The sequence below is a fragment of the Octopus bimaculoides genome, chromosome 15 (genome assembly GCF_001194135.2).
Source record: "Octopus bimaculoides isolate UCB-OBI-ISO-001 chromosome 15, ASM119413v2, whole genome shotgun sequence".
NCBI classification, from domain to species: domain Eukaryota; kingdom Metazoa; phylum Mollusca; class Cephalopoda; order Octopoda; family Octopodidae; genus Octopus; species Octopus bimaculoides.
In genome coordinates, this window is record NC_068995.1 from 33,090,438 (window position 1) to 33,112,174 (window position 21,737).

General features: G+C 33.2%; 1 protein-coding gene across 5 annotated transcripts in view; it reads right to left on the bottom strand.

The window, feature by feature from the left end:
- LOC106880617 (KH homology domain-containing protein 4) overlaps positions 1 to 21,737 on the bottom strand; it is a 123,877-nt gene that overhangs the window by 84,007 nt on the left and 18,133 nt on the right. For 4 of the 5 annotated variants that reach the window (XR_001410763.2, XM_014930638.2, XM_014930636.2 and 1 more), the window contains exon 2: positions 5,369 to 5,504. Coding sequence is in view for 3 of the 5 variants with exons in the window: in XM_014930638.2 (XP_014786124.1) it covers positions 5,369 to 5,504 (136 nt within the window). In the remaining 2 variants the exon portion in view is untranslated. Of the gene's footprint in view, positions 1 to 5,368; positions 5,505 to 21,737 lie in introns of those variants that run through there. The other variant, XM_014930637.2, reaches the window with a different exon arrangement.

A 21,737-nucleotide genomic window follows, 5' to 3' on the forward strand; every position in this document is an offset into this window, starting at 1 on the left:
AGATTATAAACATGGAAAATTACAGGACAAGTCATTACGCTTGGAAAAGTTCAGGACAACTTATTACATCTGGTAAAGTATAGAACAAGAACATTTTTACTTGTAGTACATAATTAGTTAATAAAATAAGTAGAATAATACAAAAATTAATTATATATTACAGTAAAATATACCTATAACAACAAATTGATAGTAAAATTTGCTGGAGTTTTTGCCAAGTCTTCACATTTTTAGTCTTGACCCAATGCCTATTTTTGATATAATGAATTTGCCTATCATATATACTATTCTACTTTGCATAAAACTTTAGCTATGTTGGTACATCTGGCTCTCATTTTTTAAGTATTCTAGTGTGTCAACATTTTAATTATAATGTTACTTTGTAAATTAAAATCAAACAATTTTTAATATTCAAATTTTATCCTTAGCTGCAAAATTTTCTTGTTCTATATTTTACCAGATGTAATAATTTGTTCTGAACTTTTCCAAGCGTAATAATTTGTCCTGTAATTTTCCAGGTTTATAATCTTAAGAATATTATTTCTCTTGCTCGCACTTTTCCATGTAATCCATGTTTTTTTCCAGGTTATACTATTATGTTAATTAATAATGAGTCAAATGTGTCAGTTAGCGGTGTCATTGATAATTTTTTCCTTATCTCAATGACGCCAGTGACATATATTAAAAGTCCCTTTATAGAACTATATTCATAAAAAAGTATAGAACTACATTATCACTCTCAAATTTGAGAAACAAGCAATCATAACTTTTTCTTATAAAACTTCATTGCATGAGATCGATACCATGAAATTCCTCAAATTGAGCTCTATCATTTAAACTGAATTAAAATGTAGTTTGTTTTTAAAATGGAAAAAAGTTAATTATACTTAAATCCAATTTTTTGCTTTATATATTTGTTCATGATATTTTACCTCACAACTTTTGTGATACAAATTTTTGTTGCATGGGACCGAAACTATGAAATTCTTCACACTTTCTTCTTTCATTGAAGCTAAGATAAATATATTTTGCTTTGGAAATAAAAAAGTTATTTAGATCTAAACTTGATTGGTGGCGTTACTTACTCTCCTATAATGTTGCTATAAATTTTGAAGTAAACTTTTTTCTACTGGATTGAATCTCAATTTTTTTAATGCCAAAATGTAGCTAGGGACTGTTAACAGTTTTCAATTTGGTTAAGAACTGAATTAGTGACAAGCTTCTGAAAGAAGCTATGTGTGAGTAAATTGCAACCTTAAGAATATCATTCAACTACTACTGTAGTTGAATGATATATCATCATCATAATCATTTAAAATCCATTTTCTATGCTGGCATGGTTGGACAGTTTGACAAGAACTGGTAAGGCCAGGGGCTGCACCAAGCCCCATTGTTTTGGCATGGTTTTTACAGCTGGATGCCCTTCCTAATGCCAACCACTTTACAGAGTCTTTCTGGGTGCTTTTTATGTGGCAAAAGCACCAATGTTTTTAATGTGACACAAGAGTATGACTGTACATGAATGTTGACATATCACAGCTTTGCTTGAGTGAAATTGTGAATTACAGTCACTGTACTTTTGAAGGACTTCAAAAATGAAAAAAAAATCCTTTACTTGAAAAGTGGGTAAGGAAGAGCATTGATATCATCATTTAATGTCCAATTTTCTCATCTAAACCCATGCTAGCATGAAAAGAATTAACCCTCTTACAGTGGAAATCAGATATATCCACTCAAAATTTCATTGCCCTTAACTGCAAAAAGCTATTTTACTAACCAATCTCTTGTTTAAGAATGTCATGTTCGAAACTACACACACACGCACACACACTTAAGACTGCAATGTCAAATGTGTTATCCCATTTTTTTAAGTGAGAAGAGTGTTTTCAGGGAGATTTTGACAACAATTTGTAACAGGTCAAGTATCAACATAGGGGTTCCTTCATTGATACATAAATAGTTATTTTGTTGTATGTTTTTAAATTTACCATGGATTGGTAAACAGAGCAATTCTCTTGTATAATGGCTTCTGGTTTAATATGGGTTGGATGCAGCTGAAAGAGCATAGTGTTAAAGCAATGAATGTAAACAAAAAAGGGAAAAAAATGCACACTGAACACTAGCTCTACACCACCACCACTAACACCATAACCAGCAGTCAGTTGCCATATACACATTTGTGTATAGGTATATACATATGTGTGTGTGTGTGTGCGCGCACATGACACATAGCATACACTGACATAAGCACACAATATACAGGTAGAGGAAAGTAATATGACTGTGTTTGTGTGTGGGAGTTTTTTTTAATTCAGTTTGTTCAGTTTTAGAGTTACTTTGTCTACAATCCCTAACAGGGATTAACAGGAAATCCTATTTACAGAGGAGTATTGTAGTTAAATGATTATTTTAAATTACCTGAAATATATATCTTCAGACATTATACAGATTTTTCTGTAATAATGAAAGAAAAAAAAAATCAGAATTATGGGGATTGGTCAATATTTATTCATCATTGTCATCATTTAACGTCCGCTTTCCATGCTGGTATGGGTTGGACAATTTGATTGAGGACTGGCGAACCAGATGGCTGCACCAGGCTCCAATCTGATCTGGCAGAGTTTCTACAGCTGGATGCCCTTCCTAACGCCAAGCACTCCAAGAGTGTAGTGGGTACTTTTACATGCCACCGGCACGAGGGCCAGTCAGGCGGTACTGGCAATCGCCATGCTCAAATGGTGTTTTTTATATGCCACCTGCACAGGAGCCAGTCCAGCGCCATTGGCAACGACCTCACTTGAAAGTTTTTTCACGTGCCACCGGCACAAGTGCCAGTAAGGCGACGCTGGTGACGATCATGGCCTGAGGTCAATCCTGGCTTTGATAAATGCATTCCACCCATTACTATCTATCTTTTATAGGGTGTCTACAACTACATTATCTAAGGTGTCTCCAATCAGTTATTTAAAGTTGGTTGAATGATCACCCAGAGGCTCTCTCACTGGTTTACAAGGTTATTTATTTGTTATTGAGGAACCTATGCATTGCCAAGTACTTACTGCTAACAGGAAATAATACAACACAGCAAATTTTTAAAATGTTAATCTACATTAACAGTTTTACATTTGTAGAACATAAGTTTCAATGCTATAACTAAATATCAATTCCTGTTTTCTTGAACTTTAGTTACTGCCAAAGATTAACTCCAGGCCCAGAGTAACCACCAAGTGAAGCAGGAAAATCAACAATAAGTCTGTTCCATCCATCATAAAGATCTAGCTTTAGTCTTATTACCTACAAGGTAATTCTCACCAGTGCTGGTACTACAAAGGCACACTTAGTACACTCTTAAGGAGGGACAGTGTATGGTTTGAGAAAATTCTCTAATCTTATCAATGGCAGGACAATCTCTATAGTCCTGGTACCACAAAAATAATGAATCCAATTCACTCTGTAAAGTGGGTGGTATTAGAAAGCATCTACTAACAGAAGCATGCCAAAAACTGAGGCCCTGGAGCATGACATGAATCTCCAACCAATTGGATCTTGTGGAACTACCCAAATCATGCCAGCAAGGAAAAATGCATGTAAAATGATTGAATGATTGATTTATGGCTGGATGGATGTGTGTGTGTGTGTGTGTGTGTGTGTGTGTGTGTGTGTGTGTGTGTGTGTGTGTGTGTGTGTGTGTGTGTGTGTGTGTGTGTGTGTGTGGTGACTCTTAGAGCTTCTAATAACATGTAAACCTGTACATCTTGTCACATGGTCAGGCCATCAAAGACAAAACAAAAAACCCTACCAAGCCTGCTTCATAAGGAGGATAGTTTTTGTTGGACACCTTGAAAGGTCAACAGCTGTCCAACAGCCATGAATGAGAGACTACGTAGTTTTTTAGTTCAATCCCACTACACAGAACCTTGGACAAGTTTTTCTACTATAGCCCTGGGCTGACCAAAGCTCTGTGAATGGATTTGGTAGAAAGGTGTGTGTGTGTGTGCATGTAGGCATGTACATATGTCTGTCTATATGTGTGTGTACCTTTCCCTACCAAGTAACAGGGACAGAAATAGGTATCTTGCTGTGGAGGAGATACATAGGTACCCCAGTAGGAAAGAGAGAAAGTGTAGTAGAGATGAGGTATCAGGGTATGCCCCACAAGATACAAGGTGGATAGAGAGCGAAAATGTACTATTTAAACAGTTGATTAATTCAGTTCCAAAAGGCTTGCATAAAGGAACAATTCTGAGTGAATGGAAAATTTCATTCATAGACAAATCATTATTGGTAGTAATAAAAGAAAAGGTATTTTTATTTTTAGAATTGATTAGAACTGATATTATTACTAATCATAAATGCTAATATTTGCGCTGATTATTAATGTTACAAAGACAGGCAAAGCTAGTATGTTCTTGTCAGAGCCAATATTTAGGCAAAGACAGTTCTATATTAACACTTCAGCATTTAAACCAATCATATCCAGCCTAAATATTCTACCTGTTTTATGTTCAAACCACCCAGATCTCGTCTCTCATACCTACCCTATGTCATTTTAAAAATAAACAACCACACCAACAAAAACACAAAGCTACATGATGATACATGATTAATTCAAAACAATGTGAATAAATAAACATTACATTAGACAGTTTAATCTGATAGTAAAGAGTTAAACAGACAGATACTCATCACAATATACATACAACTGGTAAATTAACTAAAAATCATTCTGGTAATTTTTAACTGAAAGAAAAGAAATTTACAACAAACTCATTGTGCATGCAAACAATTATTACCAATATTTTCCATTTATTTCTTTTTGAGGACATTCACTTCAGTGAAATGTTTATATGTACATACATACATATATAGATATATTAACATATATTGATATATATTGGTTCGTGTTGGTACCACATAAAAAGCATCCAGTCCAGATTGTGAAGTGGTTGGCATTTGGAAGGGTATTAAGCTGTAAAACCTTGCCATAGCTGGTGCCATGTAAAAAGCACTCAGTCCACAGTGCAGGGCAGTTGGTGTTAGGAAGGGCATCCAGCCATGAAAACTATGCCAAAACAGACACAAAAGTCTGGTTCAAATTTTGGCACAGTATTTCAGGGGAGCAGCAAAGTACTCAACTGGTACTGATTTTATCAACTCCAAAAGGATTAAAGACAAAGTCAACCCTGATGGCATTTGAACCCAGGATGTAAAGACAGATGAAATGCTGCAAGCATTTTGCTCAACATGCTAATGATTCTGCCAGCCTTAACATATATTGGTATGTATATTAACACCTAAATACACACAAAGAATAAGTGACTGATTGCAATGAATTTATAAAGTAAAACTAATAAACTATCTATCTTACCTTAGATTTAGCATTCACAACTGGCTGCACTAGTTGAGAGGGCTTTAATTTTCCTTTAGCAATAAGCATAGCATTAACTTTGGCTGCAGCCTCAGCAGCAGCTTCGAGACTGCTTTTGGACTGCGCAATCTGGCTCCTGAAAAATAAAATAAGAGAAAAAACTAGAACACTTCTATCAAGAGCATAAACAAATTCAAATATATATCATTGTCATTTAATGTCCACTTTTCCAATGATTGCATGGGGTTGGATGGAGTTTGTTGGAGCAGATTTTTCAACAGTTGGATGCCCTTTTTGTTGACAACTTTCACCTGCCTCCAAGTAAGGTAATATTCTCCATGGCCTCATGTTTTCATGGACGATTGTAAATGAAAGGTAGTTTCTATGACAATGACATTTGCTTGAAGTCAAAGCATGGAGACAGTGACACACACGCACACATACAATGAGCTTCTTTCAGTTTCGGTTGACCAAATTCACTCACAAAGATTTGGTCAGTTTGATAGAAGACACTTGCCCAAAGTACCATACAGTTGGAGTGAACCTGAGACTGTGTCATTGGAAAGCAAACATCTTACCAAGCAGCCATGCCTCTCTCTCTCTCTCTCTCTGTATATATGTATATACATTCACATACACACAGAGCAAATATATATTTACATAGGCATGATATAAGTGCAGGCTTGTTTCTACTCTATGAACACTGTTGGCTGATGTCTTCTACAATAGCGACAAATTGACCAATATCTTGTGAATGAAATATAGAAGACAGAAACTGGAAAAAGCCTAGTGTGTGTGTGTTCCCCTGTTCTGACTTGAGTATGCTATAAACAAAAGTCCCTGTTATACAGTGTTATTTGTTTGCACTCCTTTACAAAAGCATGTTTGGTCAGTGAGGTATGAGTTGTTCTCAAGGACTAAGAGATACATTAACATTTTTTGGAAACAGGTGAGACTGAGAAGAAGAGCATCTGGACATAGGAAAACATCTGTCACCCCAGAACTTCATCTGACCAATGCAAACAGGAAAATAGGAAATCATCATCATCATCATCATCATTTAATGTCTGTTTTCTCTGCTGGCAAACAGAAGAGCTGCACCAGGTTCCAGTCTGATTTGGCTTGGTTTCTACAGCTGGATGCCCTTCCTAACATCAACCACTTTACAGTATGTGCTGGGTGCCCTTAACATAGAACCAGCATGGGTATTATTATGTGGTGCCAGCACAGGTGCTTTTTACACAGTGCCCACACATGGCTCTTGCAAAATGGATGCTAAAATGATGATGCATGTATGTCCGTTTCATTTGGTCTTGACAGAGTGCAATAGCTATAAACAAGTGTCACCATCACAGAAGCAGTATCCATCTCCAATCTTTCACAAAAATATGCCCAGTCACAAGGAAATATCACCTTGCTTGGAAAAAGATGAGTGCTTGTAGCAGTAAGGGTACAAACTTAATCCTTTAGCATTCTGCTCACTCTGTCAAATGTAATGCTTATTTATTCATATTGTTTTGAATTCAACATGCATTAGCTTGTAGCTTTGAGATTTTGATGATGTGATAGCATATTTTTAGAATGATATTGTAGGGTAGGTGTAAGAGGCCAGATCTTGATAGTTTGAACATAAAACAGGTAGAATATTTGGGCTGGATATGGCCAGTTTAAATGCTAACAAATTGATGAATTCCATCCGATCTATACAAGCACGGAAAAGTGGAGATTAAAACAATGATAGTATGTTTTGCATATAGATGTGTACATGTTGCATATGTATAGTTTTATTCATTTACTTGTTTCAATCATTTGACTGCATCCATGCTGGAGCATCACCTTTAGTCAAACAAATTGACCTCAGAACTTATTCTTTGTAAGCCTAGAACTTATTCTATTGGCCTCTTTTGCCAAACCGCTAAGTTATGAGGACATAAACACGGACACACAAACACATACATACATACATGCATATATATATATATGATTGGCTTCTTCCAGTTTCCATCTACCAAATCCATTCACAACACTTTGGTCGGCCCAAGGCTATAGTTGAAGACATTTGCCCAAAGTGCCACACAGTGGAACTGAACCTGGAACCATGTGGTTGGGAAGCAAGCTTCTTACCATACAGCCACTCCTGTGCCTATATATAATGTGTTATATGCATCATCATCACCATACACACACACACACATACATACACATGCATGTATAGCTCTATGTATTCACACATATGTATACATACATATATACAAATGCATTTAAAAGTCATATTCACACACACATAATCATCAGCATCATCATTTAATGTCTGTTGTCCATATTGACATGAGCTGGACAGTTAGACCAGGGTTGGTAAGCTGAGGGGCTACACCAGACTCCAGTCTGATTTAGCATGGTTTCTACGACCAGACACCCTTCCTAACACCAACCATTCTGAGAGTTTAATGGGTGCATGACACCAGTATCTGCCACAACTATTTTGCTTGGTTTGATGGGTCTTCTACTCAAGCATGACATATTGCCAAAGGCCTCAGTTATGTGTCATTGCCTGCCAGACTTCAATATTCCATTGTATTAAACTTTGAAAATTCACATCTACAATGCTTTCCTAGATGTGCAGGCATGATTTTGCAGGAAAAAGAGTTTACTTCCCAATCATGTAGTTTGGATTCAGCCCATGCTCTGTGTGTGTGTGTGTGTGTGTGTGTGTGTGCGTGTGTGCGTGTGTGTGTGTGTGTGTGTGTGTGTCTGAGAGAGAGAGAGAGAGAGAGATAGTGACTCTCAATTGTAACTGTCAGATGATTGATGCCAACATTTCCAATGTTGTGTAAAAACATGTCTGGCCAAAACGAATATTGCTTTGCTTGGAGACAGGTGAGGGTTGGCAACTGGAAGGACATCCTGTTATGTCTGACCTTTGCAAGCATAGAAAAAGGAATGAGAAAACAATGATGATAGCATAGTATGTTACTTCTAGCATGGAATAGGCTACAATAAATGAAGATAGCAAACATGTTTGAAAGAATAACAGAAGACAAACAATAACAACTTTAACCCTTTAGCATTCAGATTATATTGTCAAATGTAAAGCTTATTCATATTGTTTTGAATTCATCATGCATTATCTTGTAGCTTCAAGATTTCAATGACATGACTGTTTACTTTTAGAATGACATTGTAAGATAGGTGTGTGTGAGAGGTCAGAGCTGGCCAGTTTAAACAAAAAAACATGTAGACTATTTAGGATACAGCTGTTTAAATGCCAAAAAGTTAATTTTCATAACTGTTCTTCCAATTCCATGTAGTTTGCTTAAGAGATAATATTTTACAATCAAGGGAACACACTGTATAGTGAGATGAGATCACCAATATAAAATATATCTAGTGCTACTGTGAACTGATGCGAATTGCTGCTGTGAATAAGGTGAAATAAAAATGTTGTAGGATATATGAAAGAAAAACAAAACAAAAGGATTAAAATAAAATAAGCTAACATCAAAAGTTTACAGTGTTAGCTGTAACCAAGGAAGATGTACAATTAAATAATTAAAACAACAATAAGAAAAAAGTATTGGTTAGACATTTTTTAATCGATCATTTTGACCCAGGTCATTGTTACTACACTGCAGGTTTGGTAAACAATCGATTAATAATGGTACTGAAATTTGAGTAGCAACAGAATAAAATGTAGACTATTTTTCAGGAAGAAACAACTGGATACGTGAGGTAGTGCATGAATGAGAAAAAAATGTTAGAGAGGCAATTATTGTAATGCTTTTGACATGTGATATAGTGGATCATTATAAAGTACCGCAAGTTTATCTTTAATAGTAGTACCTGAGGCCAAGGTTGACCAAAGAAAGAATAAGAACTCACAATATAACTCAAAAGATTAATATTGATACAAATACAGCACATACTGTAAAGATGTGATACGGTAGACCCTTCTGACATAAAACCAATATAACGATGAAATAGTTGTCATGTAAACAATATATTCTGAAGCATCCTTTACTAAATATTAAAGCAAACATAAACCTCATTAATTTGTTTAGATTGCTACTCATCTGTTTATTGATCGAATCAAGTCATTGAAACATCACAGTGCTGTATAAAGAAATCAAAAACTACAAACCACCAGAGTCTATAGCCTAGATCTTTAGTGAAATGGAAATCAACTCATTTCTGTTTTCACTTTGATATAGAATTTTAGCTAAATGCAGACATATTTTTAAAATAACTTTCAATGTAATTCTAAAACATAACAAGTGAATAAAATCTAGTGATTTTAACCTAGCTAACGCCTAGTTTAGAGCAAAGAGATTAAAACAAATTCACAACTTATTTCTCATGTTTTAAAAATGATATCCTCTTATTTTGATTATTTCAGATACTCTTAAAGCCAAAAAATTCAAGAGCTTAATAAGCATTGATATATTTTGAAACACTATTTCACTTTTAATCAGGAAGACAGAGAAAAGAAAAATTGTTGCTTCTAAATTGTCATAAGATTTAACTCAAAATAGAAATCATAATAATTCTTACTTTATTAGTCAGTAGTAATTTATATGAAATAATTTACCCATAATTAATAAATGGCAAAAATGTGAAACTATTTTAATATAGGAGACCAGTTTGTACAGTTCCCTTCAACCATTAAAATATTACTCAGATGTATATTTCTAAAATAATCTATGCATTAATGATTCATTTCAAACTCAAGTGCAAAATGTCCAAGTAAAACATCTATAAATAAATTTTGAAAAAGTTAAAACTTCAAAACTATGTACTGGTAACAAAAACAAACTAAATCCACTTTTAAAACGTGACAACAAAATGAATAGACTTTCTTTGATAGTAAATAGAATGGGGGAAAACATTACAAAACAATTTTGATATATTTTATGTGACCTGTGAAACAGGCCAGTCAGATGTGAAGCCCGTGACATCAATGGTATTAAAGAACATAAATAATATTTATTGGGCAGCATTATCACCACCCTTCACAAACCATGTACAAGTTTCACCAAGATTTCAGTATTGATGATATATTGCAAAGAAACAAGATATACAAAGGTTTGCAAGGGAGGCTTACACTTTAGAATACATTGACGAGATCTTGTCTTTTGGTTAATTCTTAAAGTAACTCTGCATGAAGCTGGGGCATTCATGGTGCATTACATGCATGAAGTGAATACAAATTATCCTCTTAAATATGTAAAATAGAGAAATATTTGGAAGTGTGAGAAAATGTAACCATACTTTATGCAAAGTGAAGTTGAGTCAAAATAAATTTTTGCCACAAACACCGGAATATAATCAGTGTAAAATATATTTAATAGAATTGAGAATGACAGGCAGCTGAGAGTGGCAGTGTACTCACTAAAATAGAATGTCTGAAGAAATAGAAAACTTTAATGTTTAGTCAGTTGTAATAATATTAATGTATAGAGAATATATAGTCTCAGTGCAAGAAATATTTCAAGTGCTTATATATTTTCAGAAGCTATGGTGAACACTTCTCTACAATAAAAGAATTTGTTTTTCCTGCATACACCATTACAACTATCATCAGTATGAAACAATAGAATAACTGAACTGACAGTTCTAACTTATGAATTTTGCTAAGCTTGAAAATGTTTTATTGAAGCAGTGGTTTGCTAACAAGTTTATACTTCTGAAATACAATGGATTCTTCATATTCTAATAGAAAAACACTACTGATTCTACAAAGCCTAAGTGTAGCTAAAGAAGTGCTGGAAGAAAGTTAACAGAATTTATTTATCAGAAACATAATAAATATAATGCCAGTACTTAATTTAAACGACTGACACTTAAGTTCACTCCTTTAAGATATAAACTCAATATATAATGTAAACTCTGCAAGGCATAAATTAATTTAATGGCAGTTGTGTGTCACAATCAGCAGAGTGCTGGACAAATATATAAATGTAGATAGGTGTAAGCATACATAGTAGAACTAGATGCAGCACATGTGAACCATGATATAGTTTCAACTTAGTACTAAGAGTTCATGTATGTATGTGCTCATGTCTATGAGTTGATGCATGTTTGTGTGTTAAAAAATCTTGATTTTCATGTTATACACAACTGTGATCTTGAAACAACATTATCTTGATGTAATAATTAACTCTGAATGGTTGTGACTATATTTCCAGGTTTAATTCAACAGTGGCAGTCATGAGAATGTCATTATAACTACCATTTATAGACCACTTAAAAACCAATTTGTTGGTTTTTAATTGCATGTCATATTGTTACTGTAGTTTTCATTTGAGAGAGAATAACTGTGGCATTACTTCATTATATTTATTTTTTTCACTTGGTAACCAGAAGAGACATTTATTAACAATATTTTTTAGACATTTATTAACCATTTTTTAAAGTTCACAATAAAAATATGTTAGGATTCAAATCAATTTGTACAATTTCTTGTTATGCCTTTGTTGTCATAATAAATGGCCATGATGACAAACTATGCAACCCATCTAAAAATTCACACAGCAATCTTTCTTCCATGAAAACTCTTCAGATTAATCTAATAAAATAACCTGTTACCGAGAATCCATTGGACACAACAGAAATCAGTAGTTGATATCTTCAAGAATACAATTTATACTCAGTCCCACAGCTGTTCCAATACAACAGCCGGTGTGCATAAACAGTGACCCAATAATGAACAGTACCAAATTTGTTGTAAAACATTCCATGAAGTCTTGTTGTTGACATTTTAAAACACCTACTTTTATATTAACAAGGTCAGAAGTTAAGACAGACCCACCTATATCTATTTTAAGCTTACGTGTGTATTTATTGCTAAATTATATTTAATATGATAGCAATGTTAATACAAATAATAACTGTTCACATTGGTACAATGTCATAATGTTGTAGAAAAGGGTAGAGGAGTTAATTGAATTGCCATTTGCTTACTACTTATTTTATCAAGTCTGGGGATCTGTGGAGATGGAAAGCAATACCAACTGCAGCAGGGTTTGAATTCAGAACACAGACTAATAAAAAAAATTAGTCTGATGCAAGAAGCAGTCATTATTATCGTTGCTTCCCTAACTTCATAATCATTAATTTCTACCATATGCACAACACCTCACACTTAAATGATCAGCATAGTCAATTAGATCAACCTTTGCGACTCCAGAAAAATGAAAGGCAAAGTCAACAACCTTAGTGGAATCAAGATTCAGAATGTTTTGATACGTAACTAATAGCATTTTGTTGACCAACTGCTTTGCTAATTTTACCAATCCACTGTCCTACTTCTATAACAATAAAAGTTCTTATATAACAAACTTCATATTTATACTGAACAAGAGCTACCGTGTTGCAATATTTATAAACATAAAAATAATTATAATAATAATCAACAGTTCTACTAAGCTAAAAGGCTAATTTTGTGGATATAGCCATAGTTATTCAACTGTTAGACACTTGTCATAATCCTCAGACAAAAGTGTCTATATTATAAAATCATAAGCACAACCCAACTTACGCATTTCCACAGTTTCCATTAAGTAATTAGCTAGCTATCATTACATAAATTTCAACAGCTGTCATTTTGAAAGCAAACTTACATTTACAATAATTCAAATCTACCCATTAGAAATGCATTTTCAGAATATAGTGACTAGTATGAAACAATGAATAAGGTAATGATAACTGCTAGAACTTCTTTTAATTCTGATTGAAAAAGAAATGGTTGATTGATTAACTTAAAAATTGGCAAGGAATTTTCAAAATGAAAGTGTTATTAGATAAAAAAAATAAGGTTGAATGTTAGATAATCTATTCCAACAATAAGTAGAAAGTACAAATGGTGAAGGCTAAGAATTTGTACCTCATGTGTATTGCTTCTTTTCTAAAACACAAGTCAATTAAAAAATGAACTTGATAAATTATATTAATTAATGCAAACATGACATCCCAGAACTGAAATAAATAACAACAAAAATTTAACAGATGGAATTATAAACAGTACCTAATTCAATACAGGGAGGAAGAAGCTCAATTAATATTCTATTGCTAGTAGAGCTAATTTTCATAGTTACATGCATGCAAACAAACAAACGTGTGTGTGTTGAACACATATTCTCACTGTTCAATATTAGTGTTTGTGTGTGCATGTGTATATACCAATGAGTATTAGCAATTAAATAAACACAAGGTGATGACTAAACAGTCAGAAGTTCAAACACTAATAAAATGCATTATTGCATGCCACATATTGCAAGTTTAATTGCACAAAAGGAAATATTTCTCACCAAGAAGATAAAGACAATGGGGAAAAAGGTTCAATAAAAGGTAAACCACTTAGAAATTAATTAGAAGAAAATACAACAAACTAAAATGTTGAGAGCGAAATAGACAATTTTGATCAGCCATACCTAAATGAAATTCTTATAACTAAAAGCTACTTAAACTGACCTGTGATATAAATATGCTTACATTTATAGTGATGATAGAAATGTCTGATAAAGCTAGTAAAAAAAATATATGATAACCATTACTGCTTAAGTAAAGAAAAACATTTCAGTATTTCTTCAGTTTAACAGGTATGGATGTTCTAAATTATATTCAACTAGTAACATATCACTTTAATGCAAGTGCAGAGATAATACTTTAACTTAACTGTTTAGCATTTAAACTGGTCATATCCAGCTCAAATATTCTACTCATTCTATGTTCAAGTTGACTAGATCCAATGTCTCATACCTACCCTACAATGTCATTCTAAAAATAAACAATCACATCAAAATCTTGAAGCTATGAAATAATGCATGGTTAATTGAAAACAATGTGAATAAATAAGCTTTACATTTGACAGAATAATCTGAATGCAAACGGATTAATGTTTGTAAAAATGTTCAAGAAGCACAAAACAAAATTCAAGAGGAAGTGCAATGTGTAACAATGGACAATGTATTGAAGGATACAATAAGTTCGTAGTTTAAAATAGGACTTTCTATTTATAATTTAACAGATTTATCTGAACAAGAAAAAATACTATTTGACACAACAAATAAATAAAACATGCAATATGCTAAACAAAATTCAGAACAGAAAAACCTTCAGCATTTTCATTCCAAAAGGGATTTTCAACCCAATACTTATATGCTGTTATTTATAGCAAGGACCACTATTCAAAGTAGGAATTATTATTATATATGATGGACTCTCCCATCAAGGACAATGTATGAGCATTCAGCTTCTGCTGAACAACCAGCCCAAATGATTTATTTATAGTGATCAAATGTATCTTCTGTACATCAGCTCACACTCTCCATCAAATCAACATTGTCTGAACTGTTGCACAGTGTACATGTCAGGTGTCAAAGTGATCACAGAGCAATGTGAGATGAAGTGTTTTGCTCAAGAACACAATGCACAACCAGGTCTAGCAATTGAAATCACAATCACTAGACCGTGGGTGCAACACCCTAACCACTAAGTTATGTGTGTACACTCAGTGTAATTTAAACCTTACATTGCACAACAAATAACCGAGAGAAGCACCTTGTTCAATCAGTTTGATATCAGCAACTACTATATTTTCATCTCACCTGTACATCTAAATAAATCTCCCATTTTCACTTAAATATCACCACTCTTAGCAAGGATGAGTTCAATATAATTTTCACAGCAAGGAAAAGTTTGATCAAATTCAACCAAGTTCTCTGGTCCCATAAATAAAAAAGGATTATTTTGACATTCAAATGGGTTCTTCTAATTTGGCTCAAGTTATGGACCTGGATGAACTGTTTTTGTTGTATCAACTTACAGACAAGTTTCCAGGAAATTGATGAAGGGTTATAAAGGGAAGGTGCTCTAACTGTAGAAGACTATAAACCTTTCCCCTTAGAAAGGCTTCATAAAAGACTAATTAGATTCTTCCAAAATTATAATCTTTCTATCTCTTCAGCACTAATACCAAAATAACAAATTTTCTTCATGGTACTTTTTAAATAGATGCTTACCACAAACCAAACAAAAATTTACACTACATACACTGATTATCTAATCATCTTAGATCCATGTTAAACATAACTAGTTAGAAATATTTCCCTTACAATCTCTAAATTATCAGCAAATAAATTTTCAAACAACAATACTGAATATTACGATGAGGCACTGCAAAGAGGTGAGTTTCAGGATGATATCAAGTACATTACTCCAGATGAACAAGAGTACCATACCAGTAAGATCAATAATTTCTATAGAAGCTGAAATGGCAGCAAGACTTGTTTACATGTACAAGGTATTAGAAAATACTTATAAAGCAAGTTGTTGATGACTTATTTTCTCCTTGGAATATAATTGAAACAATTAAACAAATCAACACTGATTGTCAAGGGGAGGTGGAGGACAAACATAAACACACACAAACATGTGTGTGTGTGTGTATATATACAAAGGACTTCTTTCAGTTTCTGTCTACCAAATCCATTCACAAGGCTTTGGTTGGCCCAGAGCTACAGTAGAAGACACTTGCCCAAAGCGCCACTCAATAGAACTGAACCAGGAACCATGTGGTTGGAAAGTAAACTTCTTACCACAGAGTCACACTTGCACCTATGTACATACTGCACCCACCTTCACCCAGGAATCAAACACTGGTCTCCTGCATCACAGGTGGGAAACCAGTGTTTGAATTGCCACATTTATCTATCTTATGTTTATTTAATGAAATAGAAACACTGTTGTTCCTAAACCTCTCAACGAGATATTTTAGCCCCAGGAGACATTGTCTCCAGCTGGCTATATGACACACAATCTGTGTCCTTATATTTTCAAACGGGGAGGTTAGCACCCCCACCCAGCACAAAGCAGTATCTGTGGACTGTATGGTTTCGGGGTTATTTCCCTTCGTAGGCACAGAATCCCCACATCTCTTTGGCTGAGATGGCTAAACAACAGTAGCATTCGCCCCAAAATGGGACTGCCACATTAGGTTGGCAAAAAATCGTTACATTATTTAATGTTTATGCAACAAATAATCCTTGCAAACTACAAACTCATGTATTTAAGGTAAATTTCCATGGATACTGTTTTATTCAAAGTTAGCTCTCTAGCTAAATCTCAATCACCGCTGCTTGTCTCTGAATCTTTTTACATGACAACTAAGAGGCAAATTCAAATCAGTTTAAAATATCTCCACATTGGTTTTATGTATGCGTGTATGATAAATGAACTCATTCATCAGCTGTCATTTGTAAACGAGATAAAAGCCAATTACTAAGATTCACCACTGACAAGTGTAAACTAATCAACTTGTTCAAATGATTATTTTGTGGGGGAATGGGGGGAGGGTACTGATAAATTTTAAAGACACATCATTTTAAGTTGATATTTCTACAGCCTTTTAGTAAAATTAATTCCAATCATGTTTCTCAGCACATCTTTGCAAAAAGGAAATAATTAGACTTCTATACTTTTTCTATTTGTTTTACACATACCATCAAGAGATCTTCAGTTTTTTCAACAATTCTAAATGTTTAATTAGATTTTCAAGAAATCTCTTGAAATACTTTTAAATTGAAACAGTTCTGTCTCAACATAAACTGATAAATTAACAAGTTTGACACCAAAATACTGCTCTATAAGGTAGAGGCATGACCGTGTGGTAAGAAGTTTACTTCTCAACCACATTTCTGGGTTCAGTTGCATTGCATGACATCTTGAGCAAGTGTCTCCTATTACAGCCTCAGGCCAACCTGTGTTATGAGTGGATTTAGTAGACAGAAACTGAAAGAAGCCCAAAAGAAGTCTCAAAATTTAAACAAAAACTTGATAAAGGAATGAATGGAAAATTAACACACAAGACATGACACACACTCAGATTATATTCATATATATATATATATAAAAACATACATACACACACATATATCTGAGTGTGCATGTGTCTTTGTATTCCCCACCACCACTTGACGACTAGTGTTGGTGTGTTTACATCCCCTTGACTCAGTGGTTCAGCAAAAGTGGGCAGAGAGAATAAGTACCAAGTTAAAAAAAAATGTACTGAGGTGAATTTACTCAACTAAAATTTAAGAGACCAATATTCCTACACACGAATAGATGATAGCATGATACATCCTCTCTTTCTTCTGTATTCATTTTTATTATTATTTCTATTCTGTTGTTCTTCACCACCTCATCCCATTTTCTACACTGTCAGTCATCTCCTCTCCCCTAGCTCCCCCTAATGCATGTATCAAGAGATGCAATTTGATTATAGGCAGGCTGAGAGAGGACTTTGAATTTACTAATAAGATCACCTTTAAAATATATTCTTCAAACGTTCAGAGGGCATCCTAGAAATAGTTAACAACCTCTGTTAACTAGTTTGTTTTATTGGCAGTCAAAAACTGAGCATCAAAAGCACAGCACCCAGATTAAGAATAGACTGGAAATGGTTCAGGAAACTTACAATTGCTAGCAACAAAGGAATTATTTTTCCAAGTAAAGAGCAAATTATATGATGTTTGAGTACAAAGAGAGATGTTGTATGGTAAATCAACATAGGACTGAATGAGGAGATTGTGTGAATGCTGGAATGAAAATGAGGAAAGCATGTTCCATTGGATGCGTAATGTCAGAGTGTGTGAACAAATGAATACAAAAGGAATCTGATTAGTGTGAAAGAGTGAGAAAACAGCTGGCATGAACAATGAAAGTTGGATGAAGATGGGCTAAGTGATAGAGTGGAAGGAATCTGCAAAAAAGTAACACAAGCAAAGATGTCATGTGGGATGATCTCAAGATGCTAAGCCTCACAAAGGTGACATGAGACTGCAAGAGACTGTAGAAGCAGATCCACCAAACCCATGCAAACAGACATAATGAGTGGGGAACAAAAATAGATGATGTAAATGAGCATTTAGCACAGTTCCAGAAATATAAGAAATCAAAAATAAAGAATTATTAATTTGGAGTCAATCGTATACATATACACACTTTTAAATACAAATTAAAATACAAAATGTAAAAGTAAAACATTTGGCACCACTTGAGAAAAAAAAATTTAATTTAAACATATAGAGCCTCTGTCTCTTACAATTGTTTCTAGAATAGCCAAGCATGTGGATTATAATATTAAATAAGGATTCTATAAGCTGAAGGTAGAAGTCTTTAGATATAATGTTGGTGACATCTATATATGCACTCTAAACTGAATACATTCCTTCCCCATCAGTAACAAATCAATGGATGCCCCACATCTATTGCAGCTTCAAAGAGTCGAAGGGTGAGTTTTATCCTCAGTAGTACCACATTAAAGAAAACTGATAAAAGCCTTAACAGTTATTTTTAATTTTTATGTATGACAAATTTCAATTATGAATGCAATCAATTAAAACAACTGCTTTGTTCTATGAAACATTATCATCTCATAAAGTATATAAAAGAAAGTAAGTAAAAGTTTTGATATTAAGATATATAAGAAGTTCTCACTAATTAAAAAGACCCAACAAAAATCTCTAAGATGATGAATGGGTTAAAACAAATATGACAGAAATATTAAGGTCTTTCTTCATAATAATAGAAACAAAAAAAATATAGAATAACTTTTAAAATGTTATGACTATTTTAATACCCCCCCCCCCACAAAGAAACAATGGCCAGTGAAGATTACAAATTTATATCATTCACAGCATAAGTTAAATATTCTTTTGTTGTATTTATTTTGGCAAAGAATTTCAAGTGTTTTACGATATGCTAACAGAATTGTAGAGTCCTCTTTGATGTGTACAGAAAGTTTGTAATCAAACAAAATTGTAACATGCCTAAAATGTTAAATTTCCCTGCTTCTCGCAGCCTTGTTAAAATCATTTTTCATATTCCATACTCACAATCAATCAATCAAGACAGAAAACACAAAATTTTAAAAGGTTTTCTCAGTAAATATAAATTGCAAAGAGTAATAAATAGTTTTGCACTGACAATCCAAGACAATCAGACAACCTAAAATTTACCTAACACAATATCACTTACATTAGTTACTTTGATACTTTATTGTTATGCTACTATTATATACACTAACAGAAACCATTCATCATTCTAAATCTTCTTTAGTTCAATTAGTTCATACTAACTACAACCAGAGAGAAATAGTTAAGATGCTAACAGAAAGAAAAAATACTAGTAATATACAACAGCATTTGGGGGAAATTAAGTGCTTTTCATTCAATTTGAAAACAGATAAAAAGGTAATGGAATAAATCCCAGATGTTAGTTGATGTAAGAGAATGTTTGAAGATAAGACTTCCTAAAGGGAAGCTTTTGTAAATGTCTTTATTTTTCTTTTAAAGAAAACCATATTCTTTCTGCAAAGTGATAAAATTGTTGCCATTTTAACATTTTAATTTCTGGTAAACAAATTCCATTTAAGCTGAATTTTTTTTTTTTTTTTTGTAACAAAAATAAGAAAGGCAGTGAATGAGAATTGGTATATATGAAGATTATACTTCATTTCGTATCAAAATATGACTTGAAATGATATGAAGTTCAATAAAAAAAAATCAACTTAGATAGAAGATCACATTGATAATAAGATCCTGAATAAAATGAAAACACAGTAAGGGAGCTTTCAGCTTGGATGATACCTGATGCAGCAAGTAATACACTAGATTTATATTCTATCCACAAGGAGAGGTGTCTCACATATGTTTAATGCCATAGAAACAAAGACAGTCTGCATCTAATGCTATATGCCAAGCTAACTTAGAAAATATAATAATAAAGATGAAACAACTAAAAAAGAATATACAATGAGAGAGGTCAAGATAATCTTTCTCAATAGACAAATAAAAAGAATATTAAATAGTATAGAAAATGCTATTCAATATATAAGTAACCAAGTGTATAGATTATACATTAAATGATAACTATTGAAGAAAGCAAACATGATAGGGACTGGAATGGGAGACCAAATATATGAAGGAAATATAAAATATATCTAAGATACATGGCAAAGAATATAAAATATATGTAAAATATATATGACATTTATAAAATATATCAAAGAATATATAACTGACTGTAGAGAATCTTTGTCAAAGGTAGAGTTCTGCATGAGTGAGCAAGCCTACTTTGATAGGTAGGTGAAATGATATAACAGAAATGCATTTTAATTGCAGAGGAGAATGTATAATTAGTTCAGTTGAAGAATTAAAAACAATAAATGAACAAACTGTCGATATAGGAGATGTGTGGGCGATTACCAAAATGTCTAAGTTGAATAGTATGAGCTACTTAATAAATAAGCCAGAAAGAGATCAGTGGAGCAAAAACTACAAAATCAATTCTTCAAATCCTTTACAACTTCTGTTAGAAGAACAATTTTTTTTTTTTTTAAATTACTAAAAAAGCTATGAACATTAAAATGGCACTTTATATTATACAAACACTGAGCACTTAAAGCACACATTAAAGGCAGTTAGTTAGGACCTGTCATCATAAATGCTGGGAAGAAGAAATAATTCTCTCATAGATTAAAGTTAAAAGGGAAATTTAATGGCTAAAATGCTGAAATTTAAATCAATATCTTTAATAAGCAATAATCAATTTGCTATCCTATACAATCTAGTATTTACATAGCAAGAAATTTATAAACTGAAAAAGATAGCAGAGAAATATTTTATTTTTCCATAAATTATCAAACTAGAATAGAAGAAATTGTTTCACAATTTGAAAGGGGTAGAGAGAGGACAATTGGTTGCAAAGTCACTGGGATTCAAGTTTATGTAAAAGAGTGGTTTTTAAAGATTTTGTTTGTGAGTGTTTCACATAAATAAAAGAATAACATAAGACCTATAATTATTTAGCAATACAATCAATAGAATAATCAATGTTGTTATTGGTTTTGTGCTGGCTATTGCACTTGGCAATACTGATAACTCTTCTGACATGGTGTCTGAAGAGTCAGCAATAATGCCAAGTGCAATAGTCAGTGTGAAACCAACAGTATCGTTGTAATCAGTTATACAACACAACCAGTAATATACTGCTTGATAATCTATATATATAAAAATGAGAATGTGTGTCTGTGTGTGTGTGTGTGTGTGTGTGTGTGTGTGTGTGTGTGTGTGTGTGAATCCCTAAAACTCGAGAACTACGCAACCAATTTCATTCAAATTTTACAGATGCCTTACTTAAGGTTCCAGTTGTGTTTTAGTCAAAAAGAATTTTTAACTTCTTGCAGAGTTCGAGCCCACGGCAACATAATATCTCCTCCACTATTTAAGTATTAAGTGTCAAAAGTGAAACAAAAACACTCATGTCAAATACTTTCACTTTAAAAATGAAACTATTCCACTAACTGAAACAATCA